This window comes from Phocoena phocoena, chromosome 18 (genome assembly GCF_963924675.1).
Source record: "Phocoena phocoena chromosome 18, mPhoPho1.1, whole genome shotgun sequence".
Lineage (NCBI taxonomy): Eukaryota > Metazoa > Chordata > Mammalia > Artiodactyla > Phocoenidae > Phocoena > Phocoena phocoena.
The window spans coordinates 21,327,292-21,351,575 of NC_089236.1; the positions used below are offsets into that span (position 1 = coordinate 21,327,292).

Here is a 24,284-nt window from a genome sequence, read left to right on the forward strand (position 1 = left end):
CGGACCGGGGCACGAACCCGTGTCCCCTGCATCGGCAGGCGGACTCTCAACCACTGCGCCACCAGGGAAGCCCTTAAATATTTTTTTTAAAAAGCTTCAGACTCTGCAGTTCAGCTTACCCTCCAGAGCTCCCCTCCAGATCAGGTTGAAAGCAGAACTTAACACCACATTCCCGTGCAGCAACTTCTCCATCCCTATCTTGCTTCCTTCCCTCCCTCCCTCCCTTCCTTCCTTCCCACCCTCAATAAATCATGAGCACACACACACACACACACACACACAAAATAAATTAACAAAAATTAAAAAGCTTTATGCAGAAAGCTGTTCATCATAGGCTACTAACAAACATTTGTAAGCAATTTACATATAGAACTATGGTAAATTTGCTTGATGGCCTACTAAGACAGTGATTTTAAATTGTTTAAATTTTACTGGTATTTTTGTTTTTATATATTTTTAAACGGCTATGTGTCACTTACAATGATGGCATATATTAATTATTCCTATATATTTTTATGTTGTTGGCATGTGTATAGCATTAGGGATATCAAAACAACCAATTACCCATTTATTCATTAGCTCATCCACTTATCGAAACCTTTGGTGTGTACTTACTAGGTGCCACGTGGTGTGCTGGTCTGAGTGTTCAAAACTAAATAAGAACATTTCGTGCCTTCTAGAAGCTTACAGTCTAGTAAGACAAGCCGACAAATGCTGGAAAGTATATTACGATTTGAGGTGCAGTCCCACTGGAATAAGCATAATTACATATTACAGAAAGCACAGAAGAAAAACATGGAATCCATTCTTGGAAGATCAGGGTAGGTGTCCTAGAGGAAGGGACCTCTAAGCACAGTGTCTGGCATATAGTCAATGCTCAATAAGTGTATTTTGAATGAATTGGCATCTGAAGGAAAATAGGACAAAGAAGGAGAAACCCTTTTAAGCCAGAGGGAAACAGGTGAGCTAAGGCCTAGAACTGAGAATATACCACATTTTTAGGAAGTCAAAAATTTTACAATATGGCTGGAATTTGGAGTTGCAGGTGGAAAGGTAATGAGGCAGGAAGCCAAAGGAGTCAGCAGTGACGAGTCCAGGAAACCCCTGGGCGCCATGCTAAGGAGACTGGCCTCTACACTGAGGAGACTGGGTAGTGAGGACACTGTCAGATTGGCTGCAGAAAGGTCCTTGATAGGGTGATGTGTGTATTGACAGGCCAGACCAGAGGTGTGGACATAGAGTGGAGGCTGTTTCAGCATCTAGAAGGCCTGAACTCAGGAGTGTTAATGGAGATGGTGAAAGGAGGATGAACAGAAGAGATATTAAGATAAAATCCACAGGGCTTGAGGTTTACTTGAATTGAAATAAAATGCCCAGAGAAGGGTCAGGGTGTCTGACAGCAAATGGAAGTGGTGTGGGATAGACAGACAGCATCAAGCATGAGCCGTTCCTAAAGGCATGAGTACGGGGCTCAGGCTCCCATGGCAGGTAGTTCTACTGCATTACTGCCTTGCCCTCAAACCACACCTACGGCATCACTGGGATTTCCCTATGGCCAGCTGACAGAGGAAGAAAAAACTGAGCCTGGTTTATAGATGGTTCTGAACAATATATAGGTACCAACCAGAAGTGGACTGCTGCAGTGTGCCAGCTCCAGTTAGGAGTATCACTGGAAAATAACTGGGAGGGAAAGAAAATCTGACCACTCAGACTTCAAACAGTACCTTTGTACTGCACCAGGGCTGGAAGTCTTGAATCTATGACCATGGTCAAGGTGGTGAGTCTCCATTACTCCCCCAGAGTTACTACATCTACACCCTGCTCTATGCTTTTGGGTGATGGCTCCTTGAATGTGGATTGGATTACTCAGGTCTCTTTTACTTTCTATTTTCCAGTTGGATTATTCAGTGAAAATAGCGGCAGGAAATTGGAGAGGGAGAGAGAACAGGGTATTTTTTCATGCTCTCCCTGTTTCTCTGCTGTGTCACTGGCCATAGCTGTGTCCTTCTATGATCACAGTTCCAGCCCAATGGCCCCTCCTCCACAACTGCAACTTGCACTAGGCTCTGGTGACTTGATTTCCTAGCCTTGCCTCTTAAACAACCAATGTACCAAAGAAGGCACAGGGAAATTAGAAATTCTTAGAGATAAATGAAAGTGAAACACAACTTTACAACTTAAGCAACTAGAAAAAGAAGAACGAACTAAACCCAAAGCTAGCAGAATGAAGGAAATAATAAAGATTAGAGCAGAGACAGATTAAATAGAGAATGGAGAAAATAAATGAAACCAAAACTTGGTTCTTTGAAAAGATTAACGAAATTCACAAACCTTTAGCTAGATGGACTAAGAAACAGAGGACTAAATTACTAAAATCAAAAATGAAAATGGGGCATTACTACCAATTCTACAGAAATAAAAATTATTATAGGAGACTACTATGAATAATGGTACATCAGCAAATTGGATAATCTAGATGAAATGGACAAATTCCTAGAAACAGAAAACCTACCAAGACTAAGTCAGGAAGAAATAGAAAATCTGAATAGACCTGTTACTAGTAAGGAGATTGAATCAGTAATTTAAAAATCTCCTAACAGGACTTCCCTGGTGGTCCAGGCGTTAAGAGTCCACCTTCCAATGCAGGGTATGTGGGTTCGATCCCTGGTTGGGGAGCTAAGATCCCACATGCCTCAGGAAAACTAAGCCCAAGTGCCACAACTACTGAGCACGTGGGCCACGAGAGAGCCCACACGCTCTGGAGCCCGTGCGCCACACCTAGAGAGAAGCCCACGTGCTGCAACGAGGAGCCCAAGCACCACAACGAAGATCCTGCCTGCCGCAACTAAGACCCGACGCAGCCAAAAAAAAAAAAAGAAATATTAATAAAAAGGAAATGACTAGAGGGATTAATAATAAATTTAAAAAAACAAGTAAAGAACTTGAGTAGACATTTCTGCATAGAAGATATACAAATGGCCAATAAGAACAGCAAAAGATGCTCAACATCACTAATTATTAGGGAAATGCAAATCAGAACTACAACGCGATACCACCTCACATACATTAGGATGGTTACTATCAAATAGCAAACAAGTGTTAGCAAGGATGTAGAGGAAGTGGAACCCTTACGCACCACTGGTGAGAATGTAAACCAGTACAATCGGTGTGGAAAACAGTATGCAGCTCCTCAAAAAATTCAAAATAGAATTACCGTATGACCCAGCAATTCCACTTCTGGGTATATGATCAAAAGGACTGAAAGCAGAGTCTCAAGGAGATATTCATACACTCATATTTATAGCAGCATTATTTACAACAGCTAAAACATGCAAACAGCCCAAGTGTCTACCAACGGATGAATGAATAAGCGAACTGTGGCATAAAGGTATAACAGAATTATTATTCAGCCTTAAATAAAAGGAAATTCTGCGATACGCTAAAACATGGATGAACCCTGAGGACATCCTAGAGACTGAAAGTAGAATGGGAGTTGCCAGGAGCTGGGAGGAGGAGAGAAAACGGGGACTTCTTATTTAATGGATATAGAGTTCAGTCCCACAAGATGAAAAGTTATGGGGATAGATGGTGGTGCACTTAATGTCACAAAACTGTACACTTAAAAATGGTTAAAATGGTAAATTTTTAAATGAATATCTTACCACAATTAAAAACAAATTAATATCAGCCTGAACTGAACACTAGCTGACAGAGATTTTTTTTTTTTTTTTTTTTGCAGTACGCAGGCCTCTCACTGCTGTGGTCTCTCCCACTGCGGAGCACAGGCTCCAGACGTGCAGGCTCAGCGGCCATGGCTCATGGGCTCAGCCACTCCGCGGCATGTGGGATCTTCCCAGACCGGGGCACGAACCCGTGTCCCCTGCATCGGCAGGCGGACTCTCAACCACTGCGCCACCAGGGAAGCCCGCTGACAGAGATTTTGAGTGTCATGAGAAACTGGGTAGATAAAGCAGTCAGTAGGAAATACTACACGCAGTGCTCTCAACCCAATTCTCAGACTCCTTGGTGACCTTAGATCACATTTATTCCATAAGAATCCCAGAAGTAATGAGCAAATCTTAGTAAGTTGCTTCCATTCAACACGGCAAGTATTTTTGGTATTATCTACTCTGCGCAAATTATTATGCTAAGAAAGCACAAAGCAGTGCAGCAAATCAAAAAAGTGATGAAGGAAGTCCCTGGCGGTCCAGTGGTTAGGACTCTGCACTTCCACTGCAGGGGGCACGGGTTCGATCTCTGGTCGGGGAACTAAGATCCCGCGTGCTGCACAGGCCAAAAAAAAGAGGTTAAATAGTGATGCAATTCAAGATAAAGCAGTTTTTGGATGTTCGTAACCCAGGCATTAACTGTAAGATGCAGACTCCTTTTAAGTCTAGAATCATTGGAACTCTCACACATACATTCAGTGGACAGAGGTAATAGCTTATATTTAGTCAGCTTCTCTTTCCGTAAAGAATTGTGGGGTGGGGGCTTCCCTGGTGGCGCAGTGGTTGGGAGTCCGCCTGCCGAGGCAGGGGACGCGGGTTCGTGCCCCGGTCCGGGAGGATCCCACATGCCGTGGATAGGCTGGGCCCGTGGGCCCGTGGGCCGTGGCCGCTGAAGCTGCGCGTCCGGAGCCTGTGGTCCGCGGCGGCAGAGGCCACAGCAGTGAGAGGCCCGCGTACCGAAAAAAAAAAAAAAAGAATTGTGGGGTGTTTCAGAAATATATTTGCAAGATTATAATTGATGAAGCAAAACCTCTTAAATGAAAATGTAGTTGTCACTCTACCACATGATGCAATGAAAACAAATATAATTTGAAAATCAGTATGTAAGAGGGAGACTAATAATTATATAAAATACTCCAGGAGTTCGGAGGCTAAGTATGTATTCCACATGATACACCACTCTTCTAGAGGTTTCTCCTCACTGTCAAAAAAAAAAAAAAAGTTAAAAAACTTCTTAATTATAGAAGTATTAAGTTCATTGAGGAACTAAAGAAGTAGTTAAAAACTGAAATAAACAGCAAAAGTTTCCCATTTAAACTTTCAGCTCAATTTTATGTTTGACATTTAGTATACTTTCAGAAACACAGTATAGTTAAAATATAAGTAGAATATTATATATACTGCAACTCTCACTTTCCCCCCAATTCCCTTCACTTAGATGTAACTTGGACATCTATATTCCAAGCTAGTCCTTTTTAAGATTTTGTTTTCAACAGCAGAATATCAGTTTTCAAACCAACTAATACAATTATGCATCAAGAAAATATTAATAATTTTATATCCTGTGATGGCAAAATTTTGTGTCAATCTGACCCGGCCACAGTGCCCAGTTGTATGGCAAACACAGATCTAGGTGTTGCCATGAAGGTATTGGTAGCCCTGAATAACATCTACCATCATCTGACTTTAAGATTACACTCCATAATATGCGTGTGCCTCATTCAATCAGTTAAAGATCTTAGGAGGGAAAAACTTATTTCCCAGAGAAGGAATTCTGACTCAAGACTAAAAGAGAGGGAATTCCCTGGCGGTCCAGTTGTCAGAACTTTCACTACCGTGGCCTGGGTTCGTTCCCTGGTTGGGGGGGCGGTAACTAAAATTCCCACCAGCCATGCAGCACAGCCCAAAAAACAACAAAGACAAACGCCTGCCTGAGTTTCCAGTCTGCTGGCCCAACTGCCCTACAGATTTTAGACTTGCCAGCCTCCACAATCACATAAGTCTACTCCGTAAAGTGAACCATGTGTGGGCACACACACTCAGCCCACTGATCTGGTTTTCCCTGGAGAACCCTAATACACAACCTTTATATCCATTCCCTCCTTACAGAAGTTTATGCTTTTTTTCCCCTAAGAGATGCGTTCATGATACACCAAGAAGTTTGCATCTCAACTTTTTCCTATGTAATAGCATATCATGGACATCTTCCCAGGTCAGCAGGCTGAGACGTAACTCATTCTTCTCATGAGCCATGTGATAAGCCACTGTATAGATTATTATTTCAACATATAGACATAGGGAGTTTCCAGTTTTTTGCTCTTGGTTACATGATTTGCATCAAGCTTTCAATAAACAGATTTATCCATGCCTTTGTCTTATATTGCCATGCTTTGCTGCAGGCTGGAGATACTTGTAAGCTATCAAAACTTTACCATCAGTTTTTCTCAGCTGTCCATTTAAAATTAAATAGCCTGGGACTTCCCTGGGGGCGCAATGGTTAAGAATCTGCCTGCCAACGCAGGGGACATGGGTTCGATCCCTGGTCCGGGAAGATCCCACATGCCGTGGAACAACTAAGCCTGTGCACCACAACTACTGAACCTGCGCTCTACAGCCCTTGAGCCACAACTACTGAGCCCACGAGCCACAACTACTGAAGCCCACGCACCTAGAGCCCATGCTCCACAACAAGAGAAGCCACCGCAATGAGAAGCCCACGCACCTCAATGAAGAGTAGCCCCGGCTCGCCGCAACTAGAGAAAGCCCATGCGAAGCAGCAAAGACCCAACGTGGCCAAAAAAAAGTAGCCTGGATTTCATGCCTAATGCTTCTAACAGGTGCCCTGATCCAGTGGGACATGAGTTCTCCAGGCATTTAAGACTCCCTCTTTTTGCCAATTCTGTTTTTTCAATAGACCACTGTGTTTAACTCAAATATTAAGACAGGCACCTTGAAAACATTTACAAATAAAAAAAATAATGAACCAGGTTTGCATTTCATTCACTGGCTGTTTTATACCAACCAGAGGTGTCTCTGCCTGGCCCACAGTTAACCAAGGATCCCGGCTCCGCCTCTAGCTAACACCAGACGCTAGAAGAAGGACTGAGGGGTCCTGAAATTTCAAGGCACTGATGGCATACCACTGGTGTTCTGAATCTCCAAGGTGCCTTGCCCAGCAAGCCCACGAACCGAATTCACTGGCCTCTACTGAGGTGCAGTGTTTCATAGACTGGCAGGCCACACAAGTCTCTAGGCAATTAGTAAGATGATCCCAACAACTTCTCTAAGCAGAGAAAAATGTCTGTAGCCACTTTCACGAATGCTATTTCTACTCCAGCCTCCCGGACGCTTTGCCGCTTATCTCTGTTTAAACGTTTCTATTCATCTGAAATAACCACGGAGCATTTTTTACTATTATATATTACTCCAGTTTATTAAATACTGAAACCAGTTTATGCCACATATTCCAACAATGTTTATATAAAGAGCTCAAAATATAAAGGCTTATGAAAACTTTTATAGCCTTTATATAATATACACTATTTCTAGTACATGAATAAATATGGAGAACAGAAGCCATTTTTTTATATAACAATCAGCCAACATTTAGCATCAATGATTACACAAACCCACAAGCAAACAAAAAAATCCACTTTCGTCATTTTGGTTTTCAAAGCTAAAAATCCCTTTGCCACATGTAGCAATACCCAAGGGGATGGATGACTTGTAGTCACGGCCCTGGAAACAAGGGGACCAAGTCTCCCAGTTCTTCAAGTTTCTTTCTTGGTTAGAAGCTTCAACAACTGCATTACTCTTTCAAGAAGCAGAAAAAAAATCAAAACAAGACTCTGTTCTATAAGGTATTTAATAAACCTGCACTGAAGAAATACTGTATTTTCATCTTAAATACATGCTTACTAGGCTTCCCTGATGGTGCAGTGGTTAAGAATCCGCCTGCCAATGCAGGGGACACGGGTTCGAGCCCTGGTCCGGGAAGATCCACATGCCGCGGAGCAACTAAGCCCATGAGCCACAACTATTGAGCCTGAGCTCTAGAACCCGCGAGCAACAACTACTGAGCCCGCGTGCCACAACTATTGAAGCCCGCGCACCTAGAGCCCGTGCTCCACAACAAGAGAAGCTGCCGCAATGAAAAGCCCGAGCACTGCAATGAACAGTAGGCCCTGCTCACCACAACTAGAGAAAGCCCGCGCACAGCAACGAAGACTCAACACAGCCAAAACTAAATAAATAAAATTAATAAATTTATAAAAAAAAAAACAAACACACACTTACCTTTTACAGTGAGGTTTGGCTTTCCTTTCATCCTGGTATGAACATGTACATTTTTGAATAAAGTGATATAATCAATATTGCATGACATTCAATCTTTACATTGTCTTCAAAATGAACTTGCTTCTACTGTTTTAGGAATTGTATGTACACTTAACATGTTTTCTACGTTAAAAAAAAAAAAAAAAAAAGAGTGGCTCATAAAAAGTCATCCTTTAAACTCAAGTAACTCAAAAGTGAAAAAGGCTTTCTATAGAAAGCCCTTACCATATCAATGGAATGTTTTAGTAAGAAGAAGAATAATCTGCTCTCTGAAGATATGGTTTAGTACGAGGGGCGAGGCCTGAACGGGCTCAGCTCTCCAGAGTCATGTCCAGAACTGGTCAGGGAGAACTGGGCTTCCATCTGAGCCTTGAAGCAATCAACACCTACCTGCCCTTCCGACCTCCTCCTTTCTTGACTTAGCTCTTACTTTTGGAACTAAAATTCTGCTTCACAAAATCTTTTTCAAAGAAGGCAAGGTCAAGGTGACTGGGAGCAAAACTGCCCAATCCCCAAGAAAAACATGCGTGCCTTCCATTCTGCTTCAAGGGAGGAAGCAGCCCAGGGGCTGGACCCACTGGAAACCTGCATATACTGCAGAGATGTCTGTCCTGGAGGCCACAGGGAGTATGTATTTAATGTTACTCTCAAAGAGTGGAACCGAAGGTACCCAAGTAAATATTCAATATCGTCCCTTTCCTGGGGCTGTCTTCTAGAAGGGTAAAGATCGTGGGGCTCTGAGAATCACTTTTTATTTTGAAAAGAATAAGATGAAGATGAAAAAGAAGAATGATATCCTGTCTTTAGAAGAAGGAAGACATACCTCTTATCAGACTCCAGATAAACAGGCACACACACAAAAAAATCACCTTTCGAATTTCAAGCAAGTATTTTCATTCCAAACTGATTAGGAAGTCCAAGACAGGACGTATTTTGACAAATGTGACCAGAACTAAAGTAAAACCCGGGAAATCTGGAAAAAAATCAACTCTTTGATTCACTTGCAACATTTTGCTACGGAAAACCTAACGAAACCTTAACCTCTTTCTTGCACAAGGCTTTTAACAAAGGATGTCACTCAGGAGAAGCCCATGATAAAATGACTCTCTTCCATACACACGGACCATTTATTCTGGGATGACGGCTGGATGACAGCATGATGTAAACACACTAATCCTACAAGTCAAGTAGTAGCAGCTACTATCTTCTTCACCTGACCCTCAATATCAATAGATGTTATTATCCCCATTTTACAGATTGGGAAATAGAAACTCTGCTAAAATCACAAAGCAAATTACAAACATTACTTAAGACAGAACCCAAGTAGATTAATAACACCTCCCACCAGCACAGACTTCGCCACCTTCCAAGCCAACCTATCATACCATCGTGAGTTTAGATATGAATGCTTTGTAACAATTCCTCACAAAGGTCGAGTGGTCAAAGGCTTAAAAATCACTTATTATAAGTGAAAGGTCCTGCCAAAATTGGAAATTAGAAAGCAGTGCAATATCCCAGGGATCTATATCCTGCACTGTTTATACCTGGGGTATACCAGGTCTCCATGTGTGAATTTCTTCAGCAGACACGAAGCCAAAGCCCCCCCAGGAGTTCAGGAACAATAACACCCTCTTGGAGGCTCTATTCATTCCATGGTTCCAAAGACCTTCTTTCGAAAAGTCTGAGAGTCTCAGCTATGAGCTGAGATGCATCAGGAGTTATTCTCCTCTGAGAGAATCAGTCCACAATTCCTGATCTTCATGCAAGTTTTCTTTAGCAAGAAACATGCATTTCATGTTATCTTTGATGTCGAAGGGCACTTGAATGGTAAGGACTAGTGTCTGGATGTTACAGTCTATGCCATTAAACACCTGGTGCAGAGCGTCCAATGCCAGGACACAGCAATCCGAGCTAACCCAGTCTTCACCTGTTGCTCACACCTCAGAATCTGTGGCGGGCCAAGCAGTGAGAAGCAGTGGGAAAGACAGGAAGCTTTGCTATTTCAGACGTGAGCATTTTCAGCAGGATGTCTCATGCAGTCTTGACTTGTCACAAATCCAATTTCTTCAACTGCTCATATGTCACAAAGAACTGCAGGTATTAGTTAAGGCTGACATTTTATGCCATCTTAACCCTAATGCATCAAAACAGACCCACGAATAGCACACCTCCTAACAAATATTTCTGGGCAGACCACATGCCGTGGACATGATTAAACATGAGGGGCTCCACCCTCAACCACCCCAAGAGATCTCCCCATTAACCTTCCCAAGATCAGCTTGGAAGAGACAGAGCACAACTGAGACACATAAATCCCCTGCATCAGCTCCAAAAGCTTCTAAGATTACGTCCGCACTGCTAGCTTTTCTGAACTTTTGGGAATACGTCACAGAACAGTAAATTCTGTGAGAAAGAGAAAGAGAGCGACCCCGGGGAGCTCTCCTCTAGGGCTGCCGGTAGGCAAGCTTGCCTGGGAGGGAGGTGCAGATAAACAAGGATGGTGCAAACCGACATCCCCTGCTTTATAATTCTGTCCTTTCATTTCTAATAAACTGTCTCTTCCGTCCTGCCTCTCACTTTGGCATAGAGTGAAAAGTGCTAATCAGCCAAATAATTCTGGAGCTAATTCCTGTCTATCCCCTGGCACTCTCTGAAATAAGCATTCTAGAACACGGCTGCCAAGCCACATCCTTCCCAAGGGTGGCTAGGGACTGAAAAAATAAACAAACAAATAAATCCTTGTCTCTCCTCTCTCGGAAATCATAAACACTCTCAGCTCCTAGAGCAGAGTGTAAAGAAAAGTTTTTATTGCTACCATTGCCTTTCAATAACACCACCATGAAACCAAGTTTCACAGTGCCTAGCAGAGACTTTATACCTCCTGAAAAAGAAACTGAATAGTTATTTCTTGAATCAGAGGAACTTAACAGAAGAAGAACCTACTTCTAAATTATAATTAATAACATGACAGTTTATATAAACAACATTGTTCAGCTGTATCTTTTTTCAGATCTACTCCAACAGAAAAGGATACAATAATATTCCAAGGACCAAGTCTCAACCAATTTGGCCAAAACCCTTTATATAGAGCAAAAAACCCTTCATTCTTCCATGTCTGTTATAAGGGAGGGGGAAGAAAAGTTAACGTCCAACTTTCCAATTATGTCAAATATGCATTAATAATTAGTAGCCAGACTGAACTGATATATTTTTCTTAAAAACAAAATTCTATTTGGAAGGACTATCTAAGAAATCATTGCCCACTGCCTCTCTTCTTTCTTTAAAGGTTTCTGCATAGGTGAAGACGAAGGCTCTGTACCAAACTATCCCACACCCAAAGCAAACAGCAGTTGGATGAATAAGAAATGAGATTTAATTCCAACTAGAGTCTTCTGCCTCCTTGCCATGTGGGCTTACAGCAGGTCAGAAATGAAAAAAGGAGGCAATGGCAGTAAAGACATAATTCAGAGTACCACTATTTCATGTTGTTGGATAGATAACATTAAGTATCTTTGCTTCATTAAAGCAATATTTGAAGTCTAGGGATGTGCCAGCATCACGCCTGTAAACAGCAACCACAAACGTGTTCCCTCATCTTTGGCTGCTGGCAACCCAGCAGGGGAGACAGTCACAAACTTTCATCTACGCAGGAACAGTAGGCCCAATTATTTAAACTGAGAATTAAGGTAAGATTCATGTGTTCCTTTGAGAGATGTCTGAATGAAGGATGTTCATTCCAGTTTGACTCAACAGGAAGGTGATACATTCTGGAAGGAGACACAGTTCTACTACAATCACAGGAAATATGACTATTTTCTCACGCTTCACAGCAGAGCAGAGATATAAGAAAAATGAACTTTCATTTCTAAATATTCATTTAGGTTTTGTATTTAAAAAATTAGCCCCTGTGTGGCAAAAACTCTGTACCATCTCAAGACTTTAGAGCATCACTCGTCTTAGTTATATTAGCCCTCAAAATTCAGATACTCCTTTGGTTAAATAAATATAAATACAAATATATATTTGGGGGGCTGTTTCACAGATTGAAGCAATCCACTAGAATGTTGAAGACTAACTTAAATAAATGTGCTTACTTCACCAGTGTCCCTTATTATTATACTAACAAGGTTTTATTATTATGTCTATACTTATTATTATAAATGTATATGATGTTTCTACCTAACATTATTCCAGGCACCGTGCTATTTTGTAGGTATGATCTCAATGATTTTTATAATAATCCTGTGATGTAGGTGCTATTATTTATTGTCCCATTTCACTTGTGAGGAAACCGAGGTGTACAGAGTCTGTACCTTGACCAAAGTCACACGATCACAAATGACAGAATCACAGGTTCGTCAGGCTCTAAACCCTTGTGTTTTTAAATCCTGAAAAGAAACTCTTCAGAAGGCAACATGGAAGCCAATGAGCCACGAAAGGCATTCAACAACAGCGTACAGATGGACGACCCCGCTCACCTGTAACAAGCAATCCAGGGAACCTGTGTAGCCAGGGCATCTGCCATCTCGAAGGACTCTCTGATTCATCATACGTGTTCTCACCACATCAACAGGGTTTGAGGCCAGGGCCCCCGCCAGCCCACATGTGAAGCTTGAGCTATAAAGAAGAGACCATTTGAAAAATAAAAAGTTTAATACCCCTGAGCTGCAGCCCCTACTATCAAGGGCAGGAAACAGCCTGCTCCCAAACTAGGTTAAAGTAACAGGTAACAAGATGGAATATATGAGAATGAGGCCCTTATCTAAAGAGCTGCACAGACTTCTTAAACACCAGCATTGTTTATACTGGCTTATAAATTCCAGCCTCGGCTAAGAATACTTTTGAGGTTCTGGAATGTCAACGAATCATAGAAACAGGAAGGAATGTCCTCCAAGGACGATCTATTTCATCTATCTATTCACCTACAAATAGGCATCAGAGTTTTAGCCATCTCATAACTACATTGCTCTTAGAGCTCAGAGAAGAAGATTTCCTCACTGTAATGTGATGCCCACCAGGACCCTGGGTTCTACTAAACTTTCAGTCACAAGACTACCATAGACCAGCCCTGGTATCAACTAACACAGAGTAGAGTTTCACAACTTCAGCACTACTAACATTTTGGAACAGAGAATTCTTTGTTGTGGATGTCTGTAAGATGTTTAGCAGCTCGCTGGCCTCCACCCAGTAGGTGTCATTAGCACATAAGAATCAGAACAGTCTCCAAAACTGCCAAACGTCATAGAAACAGAGAGTCAAAAAGTGGTTGCCAGAGCTTGGGGTTGGGAAGAACTTGGTAAAAGCGTACAAAAACTTCAGTTATGAGATGAATAAGGTCTGAGGATCTAATGTATAGCACGGTGATTATGGTTGACCACACAGTATTATATATAATTTAAATTTGCTACGAGAGTAGAATTTAAATGTTTTCACACAGACGTAAAATGATGGATGTGTTAATTAACTCGATGAGGGTAATCATTTCAGAACGCACACGTGTATCTAACCATATTGTGCACTTTAAGTATCTTACAATTCTACTTGCCAATTATACCTCAATAAAGCCGAAAAATAAAAAAATATAAAAATAAAAAGCAAGCAAGAGAATGCCAAGCATGATCGTAGCTGTATAATAAAGCACGTGTAATATACTTTTGTAGACATATTTGCATATGCATAGAAAACACCTGAAGGTACATAATCAAACAGTTAACAATGGCTACCTACGTAAAGGGGTAAGGACATACTTTTTCCTGGTTTACTTCCGTATCATAATTTTTCAAATATGAGAATATAATACTTTTATAATAAACTTTCTTTAAAATGTCTATATAAAAAAAAAGTCTATAAATTTGCAGCAAAGTTCTACCCTAAGCTCATGCATATCTAAAATATTAATTTTTTTAAAATCCATAAACATACAGGAAATGGGTATACACAGTGTCTCCCATCAAGCCCGAGAGAATCAGATGCTTCTTGGTGAGGTCGTAGACCGGCAGCTCCACACCAACAACAATAGCGGCCCTCTGAGCAGTAAGGGACACGCCCTGGGTAAAAATATCAATAATATCAAGTCAGATATGGCTCCCCTACAAACTATGGCCAATTTTTACATTTTCCTGCTGGTAGGTAGAAATGTAGAGTGAAAGAGTAGAAAAATGTGGACGGTAAGAAGTCAGAAGCCCCAAAGTCTAATTCTGATTCTGGCACTAACTGTACAACTTTGACCAGGACGAGTCACCTCTCAGAGCTTCCGGTTTCCTTGTATGTATGGAGAGGATCGGACTGGATGACCTTTAGGGTCTAATCTATGAGATGACAGTCCCTAGAATACTAGGAAATAGCATTCCATACCAGCGCTTGCCTAACAGTCTTCACTTAAGAGCCATGAAACCATACAGATCAAAAAATCCAATGTAACTATAACCTCTTCTCCATAAGAACTTAGGGGGAAAAAAAGCAAACAAAACAAGTTTTCAACCCTCACAGAATTTCTTATATACGAATTTTTCAAAAGGTACTTTAAAATCACGACATACTCCTTATGTAAAATCATGACATTTTCACTTTTACAAATTAAGGAAATTAAGGAAGAAGATCTCTTCAAGGGCAGATGTCATCCTTCTTCCTTTACTCCATTATACCATTTGGATTAAATAAAATAATAAAAATAGGAAAAATAAATTTTTTAAAAAATGGGAAGAACTAAGTCAGTTGGGTCTGTTTCTGAAGCTTACCTTCCAAAGTCCTCTTGTTCCCTCTTGCTGGTAAATGTGAATGAAGTTGCCTATCATTCCTCCTTGAAGGGAGCTATTTTGTGCTTGCATCCGAATCTAGAAATTAAAGACTAACGTGAGAAAGAAACTAGCATGTTTCTCCACAAATGCAGACTTAAAAAAAAAAAAATTATTCAATTTGTTGTTTAGTAATCATTAAAAGAAAAAAACTGTAATATAAATATTACTACAATGCTAGTTTAAATTTATCGGGATTGGTTCTTAGGCACTTTAGAATCAACAAAAAGCATCTAGTAGAATCCAGTCTTGCATGCAGTAGCTCGTTAAGTATCAAAAAGAAATTTTTTTTGAATAGTCTTTTAAAAAGGAAAGAAAATGGCATATCTCCCTCTAGGTTACTAAATAGGAAAGAGAGAATATCATGGTTAATTCTAAAGATTTAACATAATTTATGAGTAACCAGTGTACCTGGCAGCACCAAGCACTGGCAAGCACATTTCTTAAATTAGTTACTCCAAGCCCTATTATTTCCAACCAGCCAAACCCTAAGGTACACAGACGGGCTGGCCAAAGGATGGCCGTGTGATGTCCATCACTCTGTTACACGGGAACTTACAAGTGAACTTTACAACCGCCATGGAATTCACATGACCAATATTCCAACATAAAAATAATGTTTGATGTAGCTCTGCATTTTTAAGAGTAAAAAGGGATTTCTCACTAAGAAACCGGTACCTTATTTTGGTTTAGGGAGCACATGCATTACCCTCTAATTCTACAGGGAACTGTTACTGCCAGGCTAACATGAGAAAACAAAATGCAGGAACCGCCTTTCCACAGCCCTGATATAGCTTTAAGAGGTTAACAGGAGTGCGGATATTCTTCTCCAGCAATTCTACTCCAGCACAGGGTAAACTCAGGGCAAAAGCGCCTGGTCCTTCTATTCACACCGCGTGTAACTGTAGTGCACCCAACACCCTGCTGCATGCAATGTTGATGTTGTCGGAAGCTCCTGTTAGATTGAAAGCTGAAGGCGGGGGTCCTTGCCTGACTCATTTTTGGATTCTAAGCATATAGTACACCAACTGGTGCAAGGTAGAAGCACGGTGAATGCTGCTTAAATAATGGGGGAAAGAAAAAGAATGAGGGAAGGAAAGGAATATCTTCAGAGGGTGTGACCAATAACTCACAACTAATTTTGATTTTCTGTAATTAGTTAGTCCCTTGCCTTATTACAAAAAGGATTTAAGGAGGCTGTATCCCTGGTATTGTTGATACGGTCATCTAATGCGTTATGTCTAATTGTAGTTATGTAAATATTTTCATTACTATTTCCTGAAATCAAATTAGTGGAAAACGTAACGCCTTCACAAACGGTCATCAACAAGCTGCCTAGACTGCTGTAAAACTTGCAGTCCATCTGTTTTATTTTATTTTTTACTTTTTGGCTGCGTTGTGTGGCTTTCGAGATCTTAGTTCCCCGACCAGGGACTGAACCCACACCCTCAGCAGTGAAAGCGCCAAGTCCTAACCACTGGACCAACGGGCAATTCCCAACAGCCCATCTATTTTAATGAAACAATAAAAACAAGGGAGATTTTCAATGAAAAATGAAATTCAAATGCATCTAAGCCTAATTTTCTTTTTTCTGGTTAATCACCAAAACCTCCAAAGTCTCCAAAAATGGGCCCTACTTGTGAGCTTATCTGTATCACTGGGAAATCCACCTAGTGTATGTTTCTGAGTCTTCATGGCACTAAAACTGTAAAGATTCACACATACATAGTATATGTTATATTCACAGATTTTCATTATCTGAACGTTGATTGCAATAAGAAAATGCAGAGTGCGCCTGTAAGACATAGATAGCACTGCTTACTTTCAAAACATCAGTTGGATTAGCAATGGTTGAGGATATGACTCCAGAGAGAATTCCGCAGACCACATTTATCAGAAGGGTTTCATCTGCAAACAAAGACATATTATTTGATTCTTCATACATACAGGGCTCTTCATATGAGTAACTCATGTATAGGTGTAATTCACTTACACATCACTTGTTCATTTAAGAGACTAAAGAAATACATGCTTAATAAATCAAGTAATTTTCAAAGGATTAGGGATTTTGCTGGCTGAAGGGATTTTGCTTAGCAAAATTTCTTGATACCTAAAAAGGAATGTGAATTATCACGCAAGAGTAACCATGTGAATCATCATGGAAGTGAACCATAATTCACATTTGTGTGTAAGTGCAGACCACTGTAATTAAGATGAGGTCGTACACCAACTGGTAGGAGAATAAAAGATGCCCTCCTATGAGATAAGGTGGAGATAAAATTTTAAAGCACATCATACATATTTAATTTGAAATATACTGAAGCCCTTTTAAAACACCTTTGCTCCTGGCTCACTGCTCTCATAGAACAGTGACTAGTGCTTATCTCTTTGTAAAAAAGACAGAAACTTCTAGGGATTAAAGCAAAGTCGAATAATCCAACCAGCAAGAGAATATCAGAACTCAGAGTTCTTAATACCAAGAAAAAAATGCAGTCACTGCTTTCCTGAAAAATAGGTGATAATTCCTATGATGGTAGAGAATTTTAAGTGGGCTAGAACTACAACAACATACCCTCTAGTCTGGACATTGCAGAAACAAGGACAACTCATAAAGATGTTTGTAAGATAGCTCTGTTGCCCCCCTAAATTCAGCTGATATCCGACTTGCTTATTTATATAAGCAAGTACAATTCATTTAGATTTTACACCCAACCCAAAGTTCTCCTCCACAGTAGTAAAGACACAAATAAGAAAATCGATCCCAAACCACTTGAACAAAAAGACAAACAACCCACCTCCTGTCCGTAAGTGGAAAAAGAATTCCCCACTCACCTTCTGGGCGCTCGACAAATAACCGCTTCAAGCTCTGGTAGGTGCCTATCTTGATGGTGCCATAGGAAGCCTGGCGCAACATCGCAGGAGCAATCCTGCCAAACCAACGGACAAAGGGACAAACAAAATTCTAAAAAACCACTTAAAATCCTCTAGAAGACACACATAGGAGAAGTAATCACGTATCTGCCTTCCACAATCAAACTACACTAAGACAGATTTCTTAAGAGTTTAAAATCCAGCAAAAATATAGGTGGAGGACTTCCCTGGTAGTCCAGCAGTAAAGGATCCGCCTTACAATGCAGGGGACGTGGGTTCAATCCCTGGCCAGGCTGTGGGGCAACTAAGCTCACGCACCTCAACTAGAGCCCTAGTGCCACAACTACTGAGCTCTTGCGCCTCAACTAGAGCCCGTGTGCTGCAAACTACAGAGCTCACGTGCCCTGGAGCCTACACACTGTAACTAGAGAGAAGCCCGTGCGCCACAACGAAAGATCCAGCATGCCTCAACGAAGATCCTGCATGTTGCAACTAAGACCCGACGCAGCCAAAAATAAACAAACTAAATAATAAATAGGGACTTCCCTGGTGGCGCAGTGGTTAAGAATCCGCCTGCCAATGCAGGGGACATGGGTTCAAGCCCTAGTCCGGAAAGATCCCACATGCCACGGAGCAACTAAGCCCATGCGCCACAACTACTGAGCCTGTGCTCTAGAGCCCACGAGCCACAACTACTGAAGCCAGCGTGCCTAGAGCCCGTGCTCTGCAACAAGAAGCCACCGGGGCTTCCCTGGTGGCGCAGTGGTTGAGAGTCCGCCTGCCGATGCAGGGGACACGGGTTCGTGCCCCGGTCCGGGAAGATCCCACATGCCGCGGAGCGGCTGGGCCCGTGAGCCGTGACCGCTGAGCCTACGCGTCCGGAGCCTGGAGAGGCCACAACAGTGAGACGCCAGCGTACCGCAAAAAAAAAAAAAAAAAAAAAAAAAGAAGCCACCGCAATGAGAAGCCCGCGCACTGCAATGAAGAGTAGCCCCAGCTTGCTGCAACTAGAGAAAGCCCGCGCACAGCAACAAAGACCCAACACAGCCAAAAATAAATAAAAATTTAATTAAAAAAAATAAGTAATTAATTTAAAAATATTTTAAGAAAAAAGTTTTTAAAAATTTTTTTATCAAGGTGGGTTCTGGGACTTCCCTGGTGGCACAGTGGATGGGAGTCGGCCTGCCAATGCAGGTGACATGGGTTCGATTCCTAGTCCGGAAGGATCCCACGTGCCACGGAGCGGCTGGGCCTGTGAGCCACGACTGCTGAGCTTGCGCTCTGGAGCCCGGGGGCTGCAGCTGCTGAGCCTGTGTGCCACGGCTGCTGAGGCCCGCGCACCTGGAGCCCGTGCTCCGCGGCAGGAGAGGCCACCGCAATGAGAAGCCCACGCACTGCAATGAAGAGTAGCCCCGGCTCGCCACAACTAGAGAAAGCCCACACACAACCAAAAATAAATAAATAAAAATTAAAAAAAAAAAAAAAAAAAAAAGGTGGGGTCTTGGGAATTCCCTGGCAGTCCAGTGGTTAGGACTAGGCGCTCTTTCAATGCCAAGGGCCCAGGTTCAATCCCTGGTCGGGGAACTAAGCTCCCACAAGCCACACAGTGGAACAAAAAATAAAATATATGTATATGTGTGTGTGTGTGTGTGGTGTGCGTGTATATGGGTTCAGTTAAATGTGTGCAAGTTATTAGTTCCCTAAGTGATAGCTCAGCCTCTCGTATTTATCCTCAATGAAAACACACGGAGTTCTATTTGCCCATTCACATTATAATGGAAGGGCTTTCCTTTCTCAGGACAAAGCACCTGGTGAAATCTGGCCCCTGTAAGCATCCTCCAGGGTTGCTCGAGCTCATCTCCCACCTCCCTGGGGGCCCTGTTCCACTTATTCCCTCTCCCTCCTCCAGGACCCTCCCCACCCCAAAACCACCCTGTGGCATTCATACTCGCAGGCTCTCCTGCCACACTTCCCACCTCCTTCTCAGACTGCAGTGCGGCTTCCTTCCACCCTCTTCATCAATAGCCCCCTCACCAAAAGGGGCCCAAGGGACATCTCTGTAGCTAAATTAAATGATGCTTTTCAATCAGCATCTTATAAAGCCTCTCTGTCTTTCCAGTATTTGCTATGGTCCACTCTTTGTCCTGCGTGCAGCCGTCTCCTCCCTGAGCTGCCATAACTTCACTCTCTCCAATTCCTCTTCTTTCTCTGTACATTCTACCTCTGTCCTCTGAGGGGCCCAGGAGTTCTGTCCTTCCTCTCTTCTCTCACGGCTCCACACACTCCCCAGATGAGCTCATCTACTCGCATGGCTTCAACTGTCCAAAGAGTGATGACTCCTAAATTCATGTTTCCAACCCTGATCCCAAGAAGCATTTCCAGCTGCTTCCCAGATTTTTCAATTCACATGTCCTACACCTACCACCAGAGCAAGTGTCTCACCCAACTAATTATCCTCCCTCTCCAAACAATCCGCTCTCCTCTTCTGTGTCCTAGACCAAGAAATGGCACCTCCATCTGCACACTGGCCAGAACCAGAAAGAGACACTAGCCCGTCTCCTCCATGCCCACCACCCCTCATGTATGAGGTCGTACACTATGTCGATCCTCTGCCCTAAACAGCCTGCCTTCTTTCTCTCCATCCCCAAGACAATTCCTCAGGTCAGATCCTTGTCTCTGCTTCCTATGTGCCAGCCTGCTTCCACTGTCACTGTCTCTCTTTCTCCCAATGGCAGGCGGGAATTTTTTACAACGGAAACCTGATCATGTCAGTCCCTCTACTTAAAACCCTTCAGTGGCTTCTGTCTGCCACAGGTATAGTAAACTCACACATTTACAGGTACCGGGCAGATGCTATGAGAGCGTGAAGCGGGCTGAGTCTAATTGCACACCTACGCTATGTGAGTGCCAGAGGTTTGGTAAACCAGAGAAAGCATCTTTAACACCAGTTACTATTATCCTAAGTGACCCAATGTGGGCCCAGATGTTAGCTTTCTTGAGAAGATCGAATGGTTTTTATGTTCAACTTCTCGCATTTAAAAGACTGGCTCGACTGAAAGACAAAAACCTTTGGGGATCCATGGGTGGGAGGGCTGTGAGACATCAGTTTGGGATCTGGACCTGGTCCTTCAAGATCAGATCCAGGGCCTCTTAGTCTGGGATTGATGCCCTGCCTCAACCAGAGTCTAGTACTCGGCAGACGCCACTGTAATCCCGTTTGCACATCTGCAGTCCCCACTCAACCACAGTTCCTTCAGGGCAGGGGGCTGCTGCCGATTCCCATGTGTCCACCCAGATCCAGTCTCGCCCCTCTCCGTGCTGCTCTGTGCCGAGGCTGGCGCCATGGATGACACCACCCCCGGCTCCCCTGCCAGCTGATTCCAGCCAGTAGAAGATGGGAGAGAGGGAGGGAGGGAGGGAGAGAGGGGGAAGAAGTGGAGGTATTTCTTCCTCTCCCTGGGCACTAGCAAGGCATCTCTCAACAACTCCTGTTGGGTCCTTCAAGGCTCCAGCCCTAGTAGGCTCTGCTAACATCATTCCTGTCCTTGTCTCTCTGGTCCTAGGGTTGGTAACAATTTCTCATTTTGCTAGTTTCTAGGTACCTCAAAATCCTTTATTCGCTCCCTTAACCCTTAAGTAGCCCTTTCATTAATCTCCCTTCATTTAAACCACCCGAACACATTGTTTCCTGCAGGGCCTCTGACTGACAAAGGCAGGACCCCGCCTTACTCACTTTCCTATCCAGTGCCTGCATGCAGTACACTGGTCGTTAAATGTTGGATTAAAGAAAAGCTGTTCACTGCAACTCTTACCTATGGAGAATATCATATCATTTTCATTATAGCAAAAACCTCAGTAATTCAGAATAACCCAGGGGAAGGGCTATTAAAACAAATGTAATTTTTGTATTATTATCTGTATTTGAATATAATGAAAACAGTTTCACCACAACACTTGCTACATTAAAACACATATATAGAAAATAAAGTTGAAATGAAAAATGAAAAAAAAAAATCAACGATTGCTACTTGCTCTTGAATACACCCCAAACTTGTATTTTTTCTCTACGAAGTCTTAGTGTGAAGTCTGTTCATTTGAAAGCTCAACACTGAAATATAAACACACGAAGGTCTACTTACCCTGAATACAGCGCTTTTAGGCCTTCCTCTCTGCCTATCCTCACTAACGCATGCCACGTTCCTCGATACCTGATTTCTTTAAAGTTTGCATCATTCTTCTGGCCTTGAATCTGGAGCCGTGTCTTGGTTAAATCAATTGGAAAAGTACCTTAAAATTTTTAAGAAGGAAATGTTTCACTTAATAGAAAGAAATTTCACTAAACAAAGGATACACAGGGATACATTACTGAGGAAACATTCAGGCTATAACGTAAACTAAGAAACAGAAATAAGAAATGGCAGATACTCTGCAATCTTCCTATTTAAAAAAAAAAATTAGGAACCAAAAGATTTTTTTAAATCTTTTTAAAAATGCATAACTGTGTTTTCTGTACGTTTTTACTTATGTCCCATCTTATTCTACCTAGGATTTGAGGAGGCTGCACTGCTATCAAAAGTAGGTACGTGGAATGATTTACACAAACAGGAAATCCACTTTCAAATATAAGTTACTGGGAAGTCCCTGGCAGTCCTGTGGTTAGGACTCGGCACTTTCACTGCTGGGGCCTGGGTTCAACCCCTTGTCGGGGAACTTAGATCCCGCAGGCCGCGCAGTACAGCCAAGAAATAATAATAATAATAATAAAATTAAAATAAAATGTAAGTTACTATTTTTCACACATGTGAAGGCTGATACGGGTTCAACATGAACGGAGATAAATGCGTTTTCTAAAGGAATTTCTCACCTGTGTGTTGCAGCCTAAAAGTGACTCTGTTAATGTAGGTAAAAACGTTTAATGTAGTACCTAAGAGATAGTCCATCCAAACATATAAACCCATACACAGTAACCTTGAGTCACTGTGTCGATGAATCCACATGGGGAGCCTAAGCCAGTGGTCGGTGGTTAATGTACCTCAACCCCTCAGCCCAGGTCCCCACTGGCTCCTCAGGGGCAGCCTCTGTCCCAGGACAGCAGCGATTCAGCCCAGCACCTGGCACTTGGCAGCATCTCGATCAACGTGTGTTTTGTTTTGGTTTTGGCCACGCCACACAGCTCGTGGGATCTTAGTTCCCCCAACCAGGGATTGAACCCGGGCCCTGGGGCAGTGAAAGTGCAGAGTCCTAACCACTGATGCCCGGGAATTCCCATCAATCAACATGCGCTGAATGAATGATCCGGGGAATAAACAAAGTAACAAATAGGATCTGACTGGAGCTGAGCGGATGAGGAAGTCACCAGCAGGACATGAACAACAGGCATGATTAGAACATGATGACACGATGACAGTCACTCGCCTCCGGCTCAGGAAGGCCCTGGGGCTCCCTAAACCTCTTTTAAAGCCAAATGTGTTAACAGTGATGAAGCGGGGAAAAGGACAAGGAGAACGGGGACAGATGGCATCCAACAATGACTCATGAAACTTCCGTTTGAGCAACAGGTCCAACTGTCTCCCCACTGAACTTTCAACCCTAAACTGCTAATAAGCAGCCAAAGTCACTATTTTGTCTTAAAAGTATCACAAAGCAAGAAAGAAATTGTGAATCCTGAGATTCAGTGTTTCATAAGCTCACATTCTGTGCCTGAACTACACTCACACCATAAGTCTTATGACACCCAACGATCACACCCATAAGTCTCAGCCTCATCACGTACAGCAGGCAGCTGACCTCGCCCTGGGCTCCTTACCGCACTCCGCTGTGATGGAGGCCAGGCCTCCGTACACGAAGGGCTTCCAGTTCAGGGCTGACATGCTCACCGCTGTCCCTTCTCCTTTGTTCACAGACGCATAGCCTCCAACAGGGTTTTTCCTGGACACAAAAGTAAGGTGTTTCAATGCTGTAACTTCTCACACAGGCAGTTTCTTCTTTTTTTTTTTTTTTTTTTTTTTTCTTTTCTGGTACGCGGGCCTCTCACTGCTATGGCCTCTCCCGTTGCGGAGCACAGGCTCCGGACGCGCAGGCGCAGCGACCATGGCTCACGGGCCCAGCCGCTCCGCGGCATGTGGGATCTTCCCGGACCGGGGCACGAACCCGTGTACCCTGCATTGGCAGGCGGACTCTCAACCACTGCGCCACCAGGGAAGACCCAGGCAGTTTCTTTAAGCTCGTGTTTCAGGAGTGAGCACTACCAGATGCTACCCCTGAACCCTGCCCCCACCCACACATGCACGGTTCCCAAGATGATCCTCACCTTATAAAGGAAAGCACCCCTATTTCCTAAACCCCAAATCACTCGATCAGTTGCCTTAATTCTAACACAGGCCTTAAATAAGCCGATATATTGATATCTTGATATGCGTTGATTAGTGTAGTACAATGGAGGTGATTTTCTGGGTAGTCCATGTTATCTTAAATCTGTTCTTCACTTAATAAATATCTGCTATTTGCTTGCCACTGTCTTAGTGAGTCCCTCCCAGGAGGTACTGGAGTCTTTCAG

The 24,284-nt window shown here is 42.8% G+C and overlaps 1 protein-coding gene across 1 annotated transcript; it reads right to left on the reverse strand.

Moving 5' to 3' along the window:
- Nucleotides 1–10,112: 10,112 nt before the first annotated feature.
- Nucleotides 10,113–23,598, reverse strand: SLC25A30 (solute carrier family 25 member 30). The gene is made up of 9 exons (XM_065896099.1): nt 23,535–23,598; nt 21,868–22,015; nt 17,690–17,784; nt 16,680–16,765; nt 14,801–14,896; nt 13,986–14,110; nt 12,542–12,680; nt 11,098–11,178; nt 10,113–10,154 (listed from the first exon to the last, which is right to left on the reverse strand). The coding sequence occupies exons 1-9, from the start codon at nt 23,596–23,598 to the stop codon at nt 10,113–10,115; spliced, it is 876 nt and encodes a 291-aa protein (XP_065752171.1).
- Between the last annotated feature and the right edge of the window lie 686 nt (nt 23,599–24,284).